The sequence below is a fragment of the Hyaloscypha bicolor genome (assembly GCF_002865645.1).
Source record: "Hyaloscypha bicolor E unplaced genomic scaffold K444scaffold_175, whole genome shotgun sequence".
In the NCBI taxonomy this organism is placed as follows: Eukaryota; Fungi; Ascomycota; class Leotiomycetes; order Helotiales; family Hyaloscyphaceae; genus Hyaloscypha; species Hyaloscypha bicolor.
In genome coordinates, this window is record NW_020194677.1 from 86,787 (window position 1) to 98,963 (window position 12,177).

The 12,177-nt window shown below is 42.8% G+C and overlaps 5 protein-coding genes across 5 annotated transcripts; 3 read left to right on the forward strand and 2 right to left on the reverse strand.

Moving 5' to 3' along the window:
* Positions 1–933: 933 nt before the first annotated feature.
* K444DRAFT_620026 (uncharacterized protein) lies at positions 934–1,393 on the reverse strand. Its single transcript, XM_024881629.1, has 4 exons — positions 1,355–1,393; positions 1,277–1,296; positions 1,181–1,217; positions 934–1,123 (listed from the first exon to the last, which is right to left on the reverse strand). Exons 2-4 carry the CDS (start codon positions 1,292–1,294, stop codon positions 966–968), a joined length of 213 nt encoding a protein of 70 aa, XP_024729278.1. The 5' UTR covers positions 1,295–1,296; positions 1,355–1,393; the 3' UTR covers positions 934–965.
* A 1,483-nt stretch (positions 1,394–2,876) lies between these two features.
* Positions 2,877–3,367, reverse strand: K444DRAFT_219422 (uncharacterized protein). The gene has a single exon (XM_024871137.1). The coding sequence runs from the start codon at positions 3,168–3,170 to the stop codon at positions 2,919–2,921; it is 252 nt and encodes an 83-aa protein (XP_024729279.1). The 5' UTR covers positions 3,171–3,367; the 3' UTR covers positions 2,877–2,918.
* On the forward strand, positions 3,368–5,274 carry K444DRAFT_219367 (uncharacterized protein). Its single transcript, XM_024871136.1, has 5 exons — positions 3,368–3,585; positions 3,636–4,567; positions 4,631–4,957; positions 5,010–5,107; positions 5,165–5,274. The coding sequence occupies exons 1-4, from the start codon at positions 3,564–3,566 to the stop codon at positions 5,016–5,018; spliced, it is 1,290 nt and encodes a 429-aa protein (XP_024729280.1). The 5' UTR covers positions 3,368–3,563; the 3' UTR covers positions 5,019–5,107; positions 5,165–5,274.
* K444DRAFT_543462 (uncharacterized protein) lies at positions 5,033–5,479 on the forward strand (the record flags this gene model as incomplete). Its single annotated transcript, XM_024875967.1, has 1 exon — positions 5,033–5,479. A coding segment is annotated over one exon (447 nt), but the record flags the coding sequence as incomplete, so codon positions are not given.
* Positions 5,480–10,639: 5,160 nt separating this feature from the next.
* On the forward strand, positions 10,640–11,828 carry K444DRAFT_620028 (uncharacterized protein). Its single transcript, XM_024881630.1, has 4 exons — positions 10,640–10,975; positions 11,049–11,087; positions 11,137–11,310; positions 11,365–11,828. Exons 1-4 carry the CDS (start codon positions 10,762–10,764, stop codon positions 11,721–11,723), a joined length of 786 nt encoding a protein of 261 aa, XP_024729282.1. The 5' UTR covers positions 10,640–10,761; the 3' UTR covers positions 11,724–11,828.
* The last annotated feature ends 349 nt before the right edge of the window (positions 11,829–12,177 follow it).

Genomic DNA, 12,177 nt, shown 5'->3' on the forward strand with positions numbered 1-12,177 from the left:
AAAAGAAATTAATTAGTATTAATATTAAAAGAGAATCTTAAATAAGAAGCTCTTGCCCTTTATAAGGGAATATTAAAAGAGTTATTTTAATACTCTTATATAAGAGAATAATATAAGACCTTATAAGTTATATTATTAAGGAAAGATTTATAATTTATAAAAGATTATAAAGATATTTTGGCCAGGAAACTTATCTAATCTCAATGCAATTAAGAAAGCCTGGTTCTAAATAAAAAAGGAAATTACTAAGCAGGGACCTACTAGTAATAGAAAGAAGCTGAGAATGAGGTGAGAGAAATACTAGAAAGATCTTTTTCAGAGCAAGATTCAAGAGTAAATTATAGTAATTTCCGATTATATAAAGAAGATAATATATTTGGAAGGGGAGAATAAGTATAAAGAAGGTAGAAAGAAGGGTCAAGAAAGGTGGCTATATATTAGATAGTTATTTATATAGATAGAATCGAACCAATCAAAAAATCATCGAAATCGGAGGTTTAGCGAGGTAAGCCATATTTCAGGGGACCCTTATAGGGCTTACAGGGGACTAGGACGAGCTACAGGGAGATTAAAGTAAGACCTTACAGGGCATTTAGTGGCCTTTATAAAATAATGCCCTGTTCGCGATACTTTATGCCGTTTTCTTCGTACAAGGACCCCAATCTTCTGCTTGCGAGGGAGGCGGAGTGGCTTCAGGAGCCAGAGGGGAAGGGACAATATCGTAAAATCCGTCGCCACGTTAAACACACCGCCAGCCAAAAAATTGGGTTTGAAATTTAGGCACTTTCCGGGGACTGAGAGATTCCAATAGCTTTCTATAGGCCGACACATGAGAAGAAAAGTAAAGGCGCCCCAGAGGGAGTTGGCACATACAACAAACATAACGATATAGATAACGATCTTGAGGTGCTGTTCCGATGGGAATCGGAGATAGAAAAGGAGAATAGAGCATTTAATGAATAGTGTTACCATTCCGTATAAGGGTCCGAAAATTCCACCAACCTGGGGAGGAGTGGCTTAGAAAGACTGCCGGTAGAAGAAGGACTTTTACGTACGAAGAAGTATTTTTCATACTTAGTCATAGTGATATCCCACATGTGGTACCCTGATCCGTTTTTCGTTTCTGCGAAGCTTCTTAGTCTCGAATAGTACAATTTAGAATGGCTGCCGTCAAACTCACGATACATCTGCAAGATTGAATGTGCGAGTGCAAATGGCTGTAAAAGGATATCAATTAGCAATCGAAGCAGCGCACTCGGCAGGCTTGGAGGCGCACCAGTGCCAATATAATCATGTCTATCCATCATGGTCAGCCTGAATCTTTCTCCTTTTGGGACGTTGAAGCTGTACTTGCAGTCATCTGGGTGGAACTTCTTGATCAGAAATATCTTTGCATAGAATCTTGCCAGCAGAAACGGGATTGTAAGGATCGGAAAGACAGTGCCAACTATCACGATGCGATATCCAATGTAAGGAGGGTTCACGAAGTTGGGAGTGACTCCTGGTGGTGGGGGAAAGAGCACCGACGAGGGCTGTCGTCGAGTTCATGGCGAGAGTGACCAAGTTCAGCCTCCGTTCCGTGAGCGGTTGCAAGTCTGCGATGACGGTTGTGTCTATCCTCGTTTGCTGGACTCGAAAGTTCGAAGCATAATCGCCATCGGAGACCTTCTCCGTCTGAGGTTCCGTGTCCTGCACCCATGCGTGGAGGGTAAGATCACTTATACTAGAGATCTACGCCAAGGACTAATCAAGAAGTTCTTGTGGCCCTCTTCAGCGGAGTGCTCCATGTGGTGGGGGCGCGGGGTGGGAGGGATGATTGCGCGGGCGGCCGGTTTGGTGAGGGAGCAGGGGGTGGGGGGCTAGGGCGCGAGGGGCTTAGCGCGGAATGGGCTGGGACCGTTATTTTGGGGGGGGTTCAGGCTTAGAAGGTATCACCCACCAACCGCCCAAACCCCCTTTCCGCTCAACTTGGATTCTGGAGACCTTAACGCCACAAAATCGAAAATTAATGTGATATTCGCAATATTTCGAGTATTCTCTATAATCTAGCAAATTTTTAGAATTTTCCAAAGACTTTGAAAAATCGAGAAAATTTTGGTGGGGTAGGCGTGGGCGGAAAGGGGGTTTGGGCGGTTGGTGGGTGATCCCTTCTAATTCTGAAGGTGCCACGTACGCCATTGCTTTATAGCCAATAACGCCCCGATCTCGTGCGATAAGAGCCCATGCCATGGGCGATAGAGGCTCTGCTCTACTCCGTACAGCTTTCGCTTGACAGCGCTGGAAATACATTACATGCGATACACTCATCACCTTCGATCGCGACCTTCGTACAGCTGATTCTATGCCATGAGGGGAGCGAAGCAGGGCTCTGCCACAATGTAATGCATTTCCGAGGACACTAACGCCCAACAGCCTCGATTGCGCAATATCTAATCGTGGTTAGCTACAACTGGTCCGTCAGCCTCATTCCCTTCACCTCTCAAAGTCTCAATGCTCTATCTGCCCTGTCTCAGCCATTCAAGTCGAGGACGAGCTGACGCAGTCGCCTATTCGATTTAAGCCGCCAGCTAGTAAGAAGGCACTATATTTCTAGGAATGCGTTGGTGCCCAGCCCCCAACTTCCCCGTTCCACGATTGTTGATCGCTCACCGAAATCAAAGCGCCCTGTGGACTGTCCAGAATCACCGTTTGAAACCCGGGCCCCGAATGTCAGATTCCACGCTTCACATACTACTCGTCAACGAAGATACATGTGCGACAGCAAGAATGAATGCATTGGAGGAATTGGTGAGGCTTCGGAAGAAGAGAGCGCCAGGCGCTGGAAAGGCAGATGATGTGGTTGGTTGTGAGTGGCCTCTTTGGAGAAGAGAAGTTGATGCCAGGAAGCTGTTGATGCCCTGCTGGTCGGAACGCCCGAGTTAGGTAGCCAGCTGCACGGCATTGCGACCCGACCCTTCTTTGAATCTCCACAACGTACTGCGCCCCCGGCGGCTTAGAAACCACAATGGATACCAGATGCAGGTGAGGCCAAAGCCGATTTGACCAATGGAGCGGTATGCGAGGACTGAGAAGAGATTGAACCGTGAGGTTGGTCGAAAGATATCATGGGATCCATCTTGTGCGTCCTCCTTGTCCACTATGCGAGCTTCAGATCGTCCGTTCGCTGGCATGGAGTCACGGTGGACATTATCATTTCTCTTAGACTTGTGTCCGGATCCAAGAAGAAGTGCTCTCTCCCCCTGATTCTTCTTCTTCAAGACGCTGTTGAATCTCGTACCATTTCACTGGGGAAGAAACCGCTGCCTCATCTTGCCAGCCGGCATGCTTCAGGCCGAGATCTCGAATCTTGATTTTTACCATTTAAGCATAAAGTCGATTATCACAACTTCTGCATCCTGTCGATCTCTTTGGGGGCCGATATCTTCGACCATGATTGGCTAGCATTTTATCTAACCCAAACCTTCCCTCTTCACCACCTCCAATCCTCCTCACGACGACGAAGAGAAACTGGTGGAAGACTTCATACCATACAGAGATGGTACTCTTGAAAGGGGAGGATTTGGATGAATTCCTGGAAAATTTTTGGTATCCCGAATTCTCAACCCTTCGAGCGCTTAATACCAAGACGACGCTAGGCAATGTTAAAAGCAGAGGAGATGAGGTTTATGACGGGGAAGAGATCGACCTCTTCTTCACGGATTCTAGCGACGAAGACTCTCCACGTGAATTCGAGGTCTTGACAAGATACTGCCGAGGTACCTGCCTCGAAGACGTTCTATCAGGCAAAGGAACGGCCGGAGAATTTCGAGTAGTTTGGGTAGACGATAGGACTAGCAGTCCGGCTGAAACAAAGTGTACGCTCGCAAGGCAACATAAGAATCCCCTCACAGCCACTGGACTCTACCGAGTGTTGGACAAAGCAAGATTCGACCACGAACAATTGCCCGATGCCTCAAGGAGGCTCATGTACTTCTCCGACCTCAGTCCTGCCTGCATTCGGGCTCTTGCAGCCACAGTCTCATTTCATCATGCCCCTGGGTTGAGAGACGCTATCTACAAATATCTGGAATTTCAAACTTCGATCACTGTTCAAATCAGATCAGCTGGTCTCCTGACATTCCAGTTGGATTTTCACCTGCCATTCTTCATTTTGAGCAGGTCTTCACCCCCATTGGAGAGTTTTGACAAGATAAACACAAAGCCACGGAGAAAATGGACCGATCTTTCATTTCTCAATCTGGATAATCTAGATTCAGAGGCGGAAGGACGACTAATCGGAGAGATTTGGGGAATTCAAGAAGCTCAGATCTCTTTTGCTGTCGCTGGATATGATGATTGGCGGTGGATCGGGTATGGCTTCGTGGATTCCGAGGTCGACGGCATTCTGGCTGAATCAACAGAGCAAGATCTACAATTCGATCAGATTGCAGCGGGAAAAATCGATTCAACCCGGCCAATTCAGAAACCGAGAGACTACTGGATCAGAATTTTAGAAATTCGGATCCTCTATGTGAAGAAGAAGTGGGATCACTTAATTCATAAATTGGAGCTTGGAGTTGGCCAATATGTACGTTATCAACTACAGAAACGGGAAAGGTTTCCATCGTTTCAGCTGCTGACTTCCTTCTAGATGAAACAATACCCACTGACCTTGTCCCGTCGTTCCCGGACGGCGCAAGAGCGGGCCCGCCAGATGGAAAAGGCCTTTGATGTCAATTCCGAAACGATGGAAGTATTGGGCCGGATTGAAGGCGTTCTCTCGGACACCACAAAGGCATGGAAATCGTTTCGTTCTAATGATTCTCACATGGGCTTTTTCCATACAACAGAAGATGCAGCCATCTCAAGCCATTCCAAGCGATGTCTTCAGGCTATAAAGGCAATCTTCCAAGAGATGGAAGGAGATCATAACAAGATAATGTTGCTTAAGCAGAAATGTTCCGAGTTTTCAAGCACTGTGAGCCACAAACTCTATTTCTTTCCTTCCAGTTTACTTACAGCCGGAGCAGAGAGTCTAATATTACAAATATAGTTGAAGCTTCGCTTGATTCTAGAAAGCAAGGCTGCGGCAGACGAGAATGGTAAGATCTCGGAGTTTACCATATTGGTAAGTACTTGTTGGTACACGCTAGAAATCACTCTTGCTGATGCCGGCTTGCTTCAGGTCCTCTACCCTCCCGCACTTGCAGTAGCGATATTCAGCATGCAGAAGTCTGCAGTACCATTTGATTTAACTCCTCAAGCTTTTGCCTTTGCTCTTGTCGTCCTTTTCATCATGGTGTACGTCATTCGATTTGTAGGCAGGCATGTTTTGCCACATTTCAGAGTACTTCAAGAAATTTCGGCCGCGTGGCTCAAGAACAGGAACCTGAATGGTAAGGCTCATGCAGTTGCTGACATCGAACTTGGAGAGATTGTGGCAGATGTCAGTGCAGATAGAATCGTGGTTGGTGAGGAGACGAATAACTCTAGGTCATGAGAAGCTAATGTATGACTCGGGCTGCGAGAGGAAGAGTGGAAGATTTGTGTTTTTATGCGAAGGAAATATTACATGCACGATTACGTCTTTCCCAGCCTCTCGAATGCTTAGCAGTACTGGTATCCCCTTGGAATAACAGAGCTGACACTGTGGGATAATTTTGGATCTGTGAATCGAGTTAGTAAGGATTTGTATTTGCGTGCATTTGTGTGTAGAGTTTAACCATGAGACTTCGCACTTCGGATGCAAGACGTACAAGGCCAAAGCAGGGCTGTTATCACGGTGATATACAGTGCCAGCAGACATCCCTCGTATTTGACCCTGATTACCAATTTTTGGTAATGTTTGTACGGCGTGACTCCGATCAATTATATCCATGAATTGGGAAAATTTAGTGAACCCCAGTACCAAGAACCAGGTATGACAATTCCAGGGGGGTATGCCGTGCTTCAAAGTCTGCTGTCACATTCTGGCAGACAAACAAGACTAGAAGGACGATCTGCAGTCATCCGGCTGCTGCTTCCGTTGACGTACTCGATCATGATCACCAGATCGTAGTTGTAGGATTTACAAACTCCAGAAGCGATCCTTGGAGCTACCACTGAAAGGCACCCACCCGTGTCCTCTAGAGAATGTGGCAAATTCAGTTTGATGAATGATGCCCTGAAGAGCCAATGCTCGGATACTCGACCAGAATAGATTTTGTGAAACGGGAATCAAGCATAGTCCTTACGAGCCGGGTCCCACTAGTCTGTGCGTACAGGGCTGTTTTCAGGCCACACTTTACCCCGCACCCACCACAATTTCCTGAATACCATTAAAATGACTACTACGCCCCCGCCAGAATGGATTAATCAATTGATTCTAAAGCACGCGCACTGGATATATGCATTAGCAGATCGTAGAGAGTGGTCAACTCCTAATTAAATTAAATGATTTCGTATCGCGATTTGCGCTGTGAAGTGTGTCTAGAAGCCTGTACGCACAGACTAGTGGGACCCGGCTCGTTACACCTGAGCTCTGGCTGTAGTGTCCATCCTGGGGTCCGTAAATAGGGTGTCGCGAGGTCAAAATCAAGCGTTCACATGAAACTGCTGTGCCTGTCTGCAGAGAAAAGCAGACGCTCAGGTTCTGCTGACGTTTTATCCGTTCCGCCAGTTTGATTCGGAGGTACAGTCGGTCTGATCCAAAAGCGACAAAACGGTTGCCCTTTTGTGTCCATAATAACTTTTTAATCACAACCCCGAGTAATTAATACTAAGTAATGCAATTATAGAAAAGAACCAAGCAAATAAAACCTATTAATCAGATTTTTAATGCGATTTGTAGTTAATTAGTAATCGAGTTTTAAAGTATATGAATATTTCTTGCTTATTTCATTTCTGATTATATAAAACGCAAAAATATTTTACGAAAGTTATATATATATAAGTAAATAATAAAATTAAACTTAGACTTATAAGGCCTTATAAGGCCCTTTAAGCTTTTATAAGCTTAGTATATATAATAAAAGCTCAAATTATAAAAGTTGCTATTAAAGAAAATATTAAATATTAAAAGTATATGGGTGTGATGGGTACACGTGATGGCGCATGGACAGGTATCAGATGTCGTGGATCTAGTTTCCTATTTTGGGTAAAGCTTGGGATCGGAATCGTACGAATCGCATGGGATTTCCTAATTAAGTAAAGGGCTTCGCATACTTGGCTAAGTACTAGGGAATATATAGGGAGACGCTCCTAGCTTTGAAAAGGGGTATCGATTAGTCTTTTATTAGAATCAATTCTTGGAATCAGTTATACTTACAAGCGTCACTCTACAGCTTACTTACCTTAACTACTTATATATTATCCTACTATTACGTGCCTAATAATGGGTTTAATTATATATAGCCTTATATATAAGATATAATTTTTTACTCTTATTCCTTTATCTATTGAAACATTGCTATATTAGCGGCCGTATATAAATATCCCTAATTTGGATTATATTTTGGCTGAATTAGAAATATTTATATACGGCTGCTAATATAGTAATATCTCAGTAAACAAAGGAATAAAACGCAAAAATTTCTATATAAGCTTATATAAAAGTAATTACATGCTTTATAACTCCCGTAATATTAAAGGCATTAAAAATCGGAGATCAGGCAATTAATTACTATAAGATATATAATAATTCCGATTAATACAATTTATATCAGTTAGTATTTTAGTAGACTGTTTTTTTACTTTATTGCTCTTGGATCGAATTGACTACGCAGGCGCAGACTCTAATATTTGTTATACTGCCTTGTATTCTACTGAGTAAAAGTCGGCTACAGTGCATTGCTATAGGGCATTCCAGTGCAAACCCCTGCAATGGCGGTATAACAAACATTAGGGCCTGTACCAGTATATAACGTTACTTGAGGCTAAGCAATTCAAGCCAGTACTCTCAATAAGTGATTTAGCTGGACTTTCTCGCTAAAATTCGCGACCTGAACAATTTATAACTAGGTAATTTTGGAACTAGGTTAGCCCGGTTCAGTTATATTAAAAGCAGTTTTTTTTAAATAAATTTTTTTTGCTATATATATAAAAACGCGTAAAACTTAAAGTAAAACTATAGATTTCTATAGAAAAATCTTAAAAAAATCTTAAAAAATCTGATTTTGATAAGCTAAGCTTATTTAGGCTTTAAAGTACAGTCATAACCCCCCCTATCGGGCGAACCTGGTCCTTGGGAAGTTATGACCAGGACCACTCATTGGGAGTACTGGTTCAAGCTCTGGGCAACTAAATCAATACTTACAAATCAGGGAGAAATGTGTCGCAGGATAGTAACGTAGCATTTAAAGTAGCGGGAACAAACCTCCCGAACGTTTGCATTATTGCATGCAAAGCAGTATATCGTATTATCTGGCGCATATAGTCGGTCCGATCCAAAAGCAACAAAACAGTCGCCTTTTTGTATCCATAAAAACTTTTTAACCGCAACCCCAATTAATTAATACTAAGTAATGTAATTATAGAAAAGAACCGGGCGAATAAAACCTATTAATCAGATTTTTAATGCGATTTGTGGTTAATTAGTAATCGAGGTTTAAAGTACATGGACGTTTTTTACTTTTTTGATTTTTGATTATATAAAACGCGAAAATATTTCATGAAAGTCACGTATACCTAAGTAAATAATAAATTAAACTCAGACTTATAAGACCTTATAAGGCCCCTTAAGCTTCTATAAGCTTAATATATATAGTAAGAGCTTAAATTTTAAAGAGTTATTAGTAAAGAAAGTATTTCTTTATCCGGTAAGACATTGCCAGGCGCTAGCAAGGGGAGTATAGCTATATGCAAGCCTCTTAAAGTATAATAAAGCAAGGTGAGGCTTGCGTGCAGCCACACCCCCTTGCTAGCGCCTGGCAATGTCTTATAGACCAAAGTATAAAAAGTTCATGATTTTAATTACATATAACCTCGTATACTATACGAGGTATAATTTTTTACTTATATAAAACGCGAAAATTTCTATACGAGCTCATATAAAAATGGTCACGTGCTTTGTAACTCTCGCAATATTAAAGGTATTAAAAATCGGAGATCAGGGAATTAATTACTATAAGATATATAATAATTCCGATTAATACGATTTATATTAGTTAGTATTTTGGTAGACTTTTCTTTATTTTATCGCTTTTGAATCGGATTAACTATCCCTTCGTCCGGTGAGACATGGTCCGTACTAGCAGGGGAGCCTGGCTCAGGGCGAAAACGCGATAGATGACTAATAAGTTTCTAAGTAAAGGTACGCGTTTTCGCCCTGAGCCAGGTTCCCCTGCTAGTACGGACCATATCTCACCGGACGAAGGGATAGTATACAGGTACAGGCCCTAATATTTATTACACCACTATGAGTTCTGCTAACGAACTAGGGGACAGAAGCCCGTGCGTTCAGGGCATTTTCTCGCCAAATTCAAGTGTTGTTCAGGCACTTGAAACATCAAGTCACTATAATTGCTAGTATATATTTAAATTGTTATTCAATTTTAAAGCCTTGAATTCTGGAAATGAGTAAATATTTGGAGAATTATCACTTTTATATAGACCGAATATGCAATATCAGTATTTTATATTTTTATTTACTAGTAAAATACCCTGAACATACAGACTTTTGTTCCCTAGTTTGTAAGCAAAAGTCGGCTATAATACATTACTACAGGGCATTTCAGTGCAACCCTTGCAAAGGCGGTATAACAAACATTAGAGCCTGTACCTGCATACGGACGTTGTCTTACCGGACAAAGGGATACTATCTCATTTTTCTTTTTTTTAACTCCTATACTGGGTTACTCCAGGGGACCGAGCATAATTGCGCGATTCCACCGGAAGCGATTGCTCTAGTGCCAAAAATAGGTGCGGCACCAATCCTCAGGTATCAAATCACGCAAACTAGGCTTCTTTTAGAATAGCTAATATAAAATCGAATTGTAACCAGAAAGCAAAGCCATATACAACCACCCAAAAACAGACTTTTATATAATATATATAATATTTAAAAGATTAGTATTGCTACCGAAATTAAGCTATTAAAGCTCTGCTAATCTCTGATGCCTTTCTTTGCCTTGAAAGCTCTTTACTTTCAAAGAAATTATCCTTACTACTTTCGTTAGCTTATCGGGCCGGCAAAGTGGCCTATTAGGCTGCTATACCTCCCATAATATCGTTAAAATTAGTATTAAAATTTGGGGAATTAATATGTAAATGATTACACTTTTAATAGACCTCAGATATTAAAAAATTATGAATTTTCATATTAATTGCAGCAAAATGGGACAATTTTTGGCGGTAGATAGCAAGTGCGACGTCCAAATTCGCTTATCAATCGGTGAAGCCCTGTAGGCCCTAAACGATGCGCTCGGTCCCCTGGAGTAACCCAGTGTAGGAGTTTTGTAAGGTTTGAAGTTCAGACCCCTGCTAGCGCTATATGAATACTTATGGGCTGTACTCTCTCCGCCCCCCCCCAATTAAATGTAACAGTGGGTCCAAGTGCAGGGGTTTTTTGGTATGGCAACTGGACCGTGCCAGGCTGGTTTTGCGGGGACCCACTATTACATTTATTTAGGAGGGGGGAGGTACCTCCGTATGATTTTTGGAAAGTACTCCGTAGTGATTTTGGGCGGTTGGGTGGTCTGGGCGGTTGGCCAGTGAACCCTTCTATGGCCTTATCTTGTTTTAAAAATTTCCTGCTCATTCCAACGAAATTTGTTCAAAACTCCTATTAGCAGACAGGATTGGCCAATGATTTTGAAGCTGTTCCTCTGTTACTTACTCCTCTTCCTTAATTCATGGATCAATGGCACCAAGGGGGATCCTGCTATCCATCAACCAATCACCGCCCTCACGATGTCCCTCCAACGACTGGAGCTCGAGCCAGAGCGAGTACAACCCCAATCGAGCCTTATCTGCACCGCACACATGTGTCGATCCAATAACTCCGTTCCAGGAGATGAAAGTGGGTAGACTAGTCAAGCTCGCCGTCTGCGGGCCTTCAATGGGTAGAAGAAAAGCTAATAATTGATCGGTAGCCCCCGTCGAAGCGGAGGACAGTCTACGTCTGGGAATGTGTGAGGAAGAGGATACCGCACGGCACAAGGACTAGCTAACGGTTTGAAGTGTCAATGTGGACTTGCGGCCATTCGTATACAGACAGATCCATGTCCAGAGTGCTCCACCCCGCGGTGTCCGCACTGTCTGACGAGCAAAGTTCAAGTGCGTTAGATCAACGAATCTCAAGCGCATATCAAGGAGAAGGGCGCGGGATTGCGGTGATTGGGAAATGGGTATCTGGTGAGTTTTGAATGTTTTAAAGAACTTGGAGCGGAACTGACGGCTAGAATGTAGAACACAGAGCTCTACTCGAGATCGGATCCTCCGAAATATACTTTCCTTCACGGCTTCACTCGAATTCGGAAAACAGCTATGCATGCACCAGATATATTTGTAGCCAAGATGTGCGGTGGCTTAGATTGTACAGGGTTTGCAGAGAGGCAAATTGGCTCGAGAGCATCTCGCAACAGACTATCAGATGTGCAGGGCTGCAGGGTCTGTGGTCTTTTTGGACCCATGCACGAAACTTACGTTCTCGCTCTGGTTCTGCTTATTGGTCTATGCCGAATCAGGAGCTATATTTAAAGTTCTACCTCAGACAAGACCACAAATTCCAAAGCCTCCACGATGACTTCGATATGCGGCGCGAGTAGCCGGGCTAGGTAATCCCTTTGTCAGAAGGCTCCCTCTTTCCAGAACCGTGAATAAAGAGCTGTGGGCTCTTATAGCTATATTCAATTATACCCCACGCGTTAACCGGTGTAATATCCCCGCGGTGAAATACAGCTCTTATTTCCTTTTAAATAATATATATAAAGACGGGATACTGCCCCCTTATTAAGTGTTACTGTGAGAATCACTGATTTGGGGCTAGCGCGATCGCTCTGCTTAGTCAGGATCTGTGCACTTATATTCTGGAGCTTCACACTTCACTTAAGCTCTTTTCTAGCTAGTTCTCAATTAACTCTTTTACTATTAATACAACTCCCTACTCTGCAATCTTTACGTGCATTAGTTATAAGCCCGGCCTTGTACTAATAAGCTTCTAATTAGTATACCGCAAAGAGCATTCAAGAGCTCATTTAAGTAATTTCTTTAAAAATCACA

What these genes read in the sequence shown, in the direction of transcription:
- K444DRAFT_620026 (XM_024881629.1), bottom strand. An exon ending in TTCAATCTTGCAGATGTATC is followed by an intron (nt 1,124 to 1,180) that starts GTGAGTTTGACG and finishes GAAGCTTCGCAG; the next exon opens with AAACGAAAAACGGATCAGGG.
- K444DRAFT_219422 (XM_024871137.1), bottom strand. Translation starts at nt 3,170, where the DNA reads ATGCCAGCGAACGGACGATCTGAAGCTCGCATAGTGGACAAGGAGGAC.
- K444DRAFT_219367 (XM_024871136.1), top strand. Translation starts at nt 3,564, where the DNA reads ATGAATTCCTGGAAAATTTTTG. An exon ending in GAATTCCTGGAAAATTTTTG is followed by an intron (nt 3,586 to 3,635) that starts GTATCCCGAATT and finishes AGACGACGCTAG; the next exon opens with GCAATGTTAAAAGCAGAGGA. An exon ending in AGCTTGGAGTTGGCCAATAT is followed by an intron (nt 4,568 to 4,630) that starts GTACGTTATCAA and finishes ACTTCCTTCTAG; the next exon opens with ATGAAACAATACCCACTGAC.
- K444DRAFT_620028 (XM_024881630.1), top strand. Translation starts at nt 10,762, where the DNA reads ATGATTTTGAAGCTGTTCCTCTGTTACTTACTCCTCTTCCTTAATTCA. An exon ending in CAGTCTACGTCTGGGAATGT is followed by an intron (nt 11,088 to 11,136) that starts GTGAGGAAGAGG and finishes AACGGTTTGAAG; the next exon opens with TGTCAATGTGGACTTGCGGC. An exon ending in GATTGGGAAATGGGTATCTG is followed by an intron (nt 11,311 to 11,364) that starts GTGAGTTTTGAA and finishes GCTAGAATGTAG; the next exon opens with AACACAGAGCTCTACTCGAG.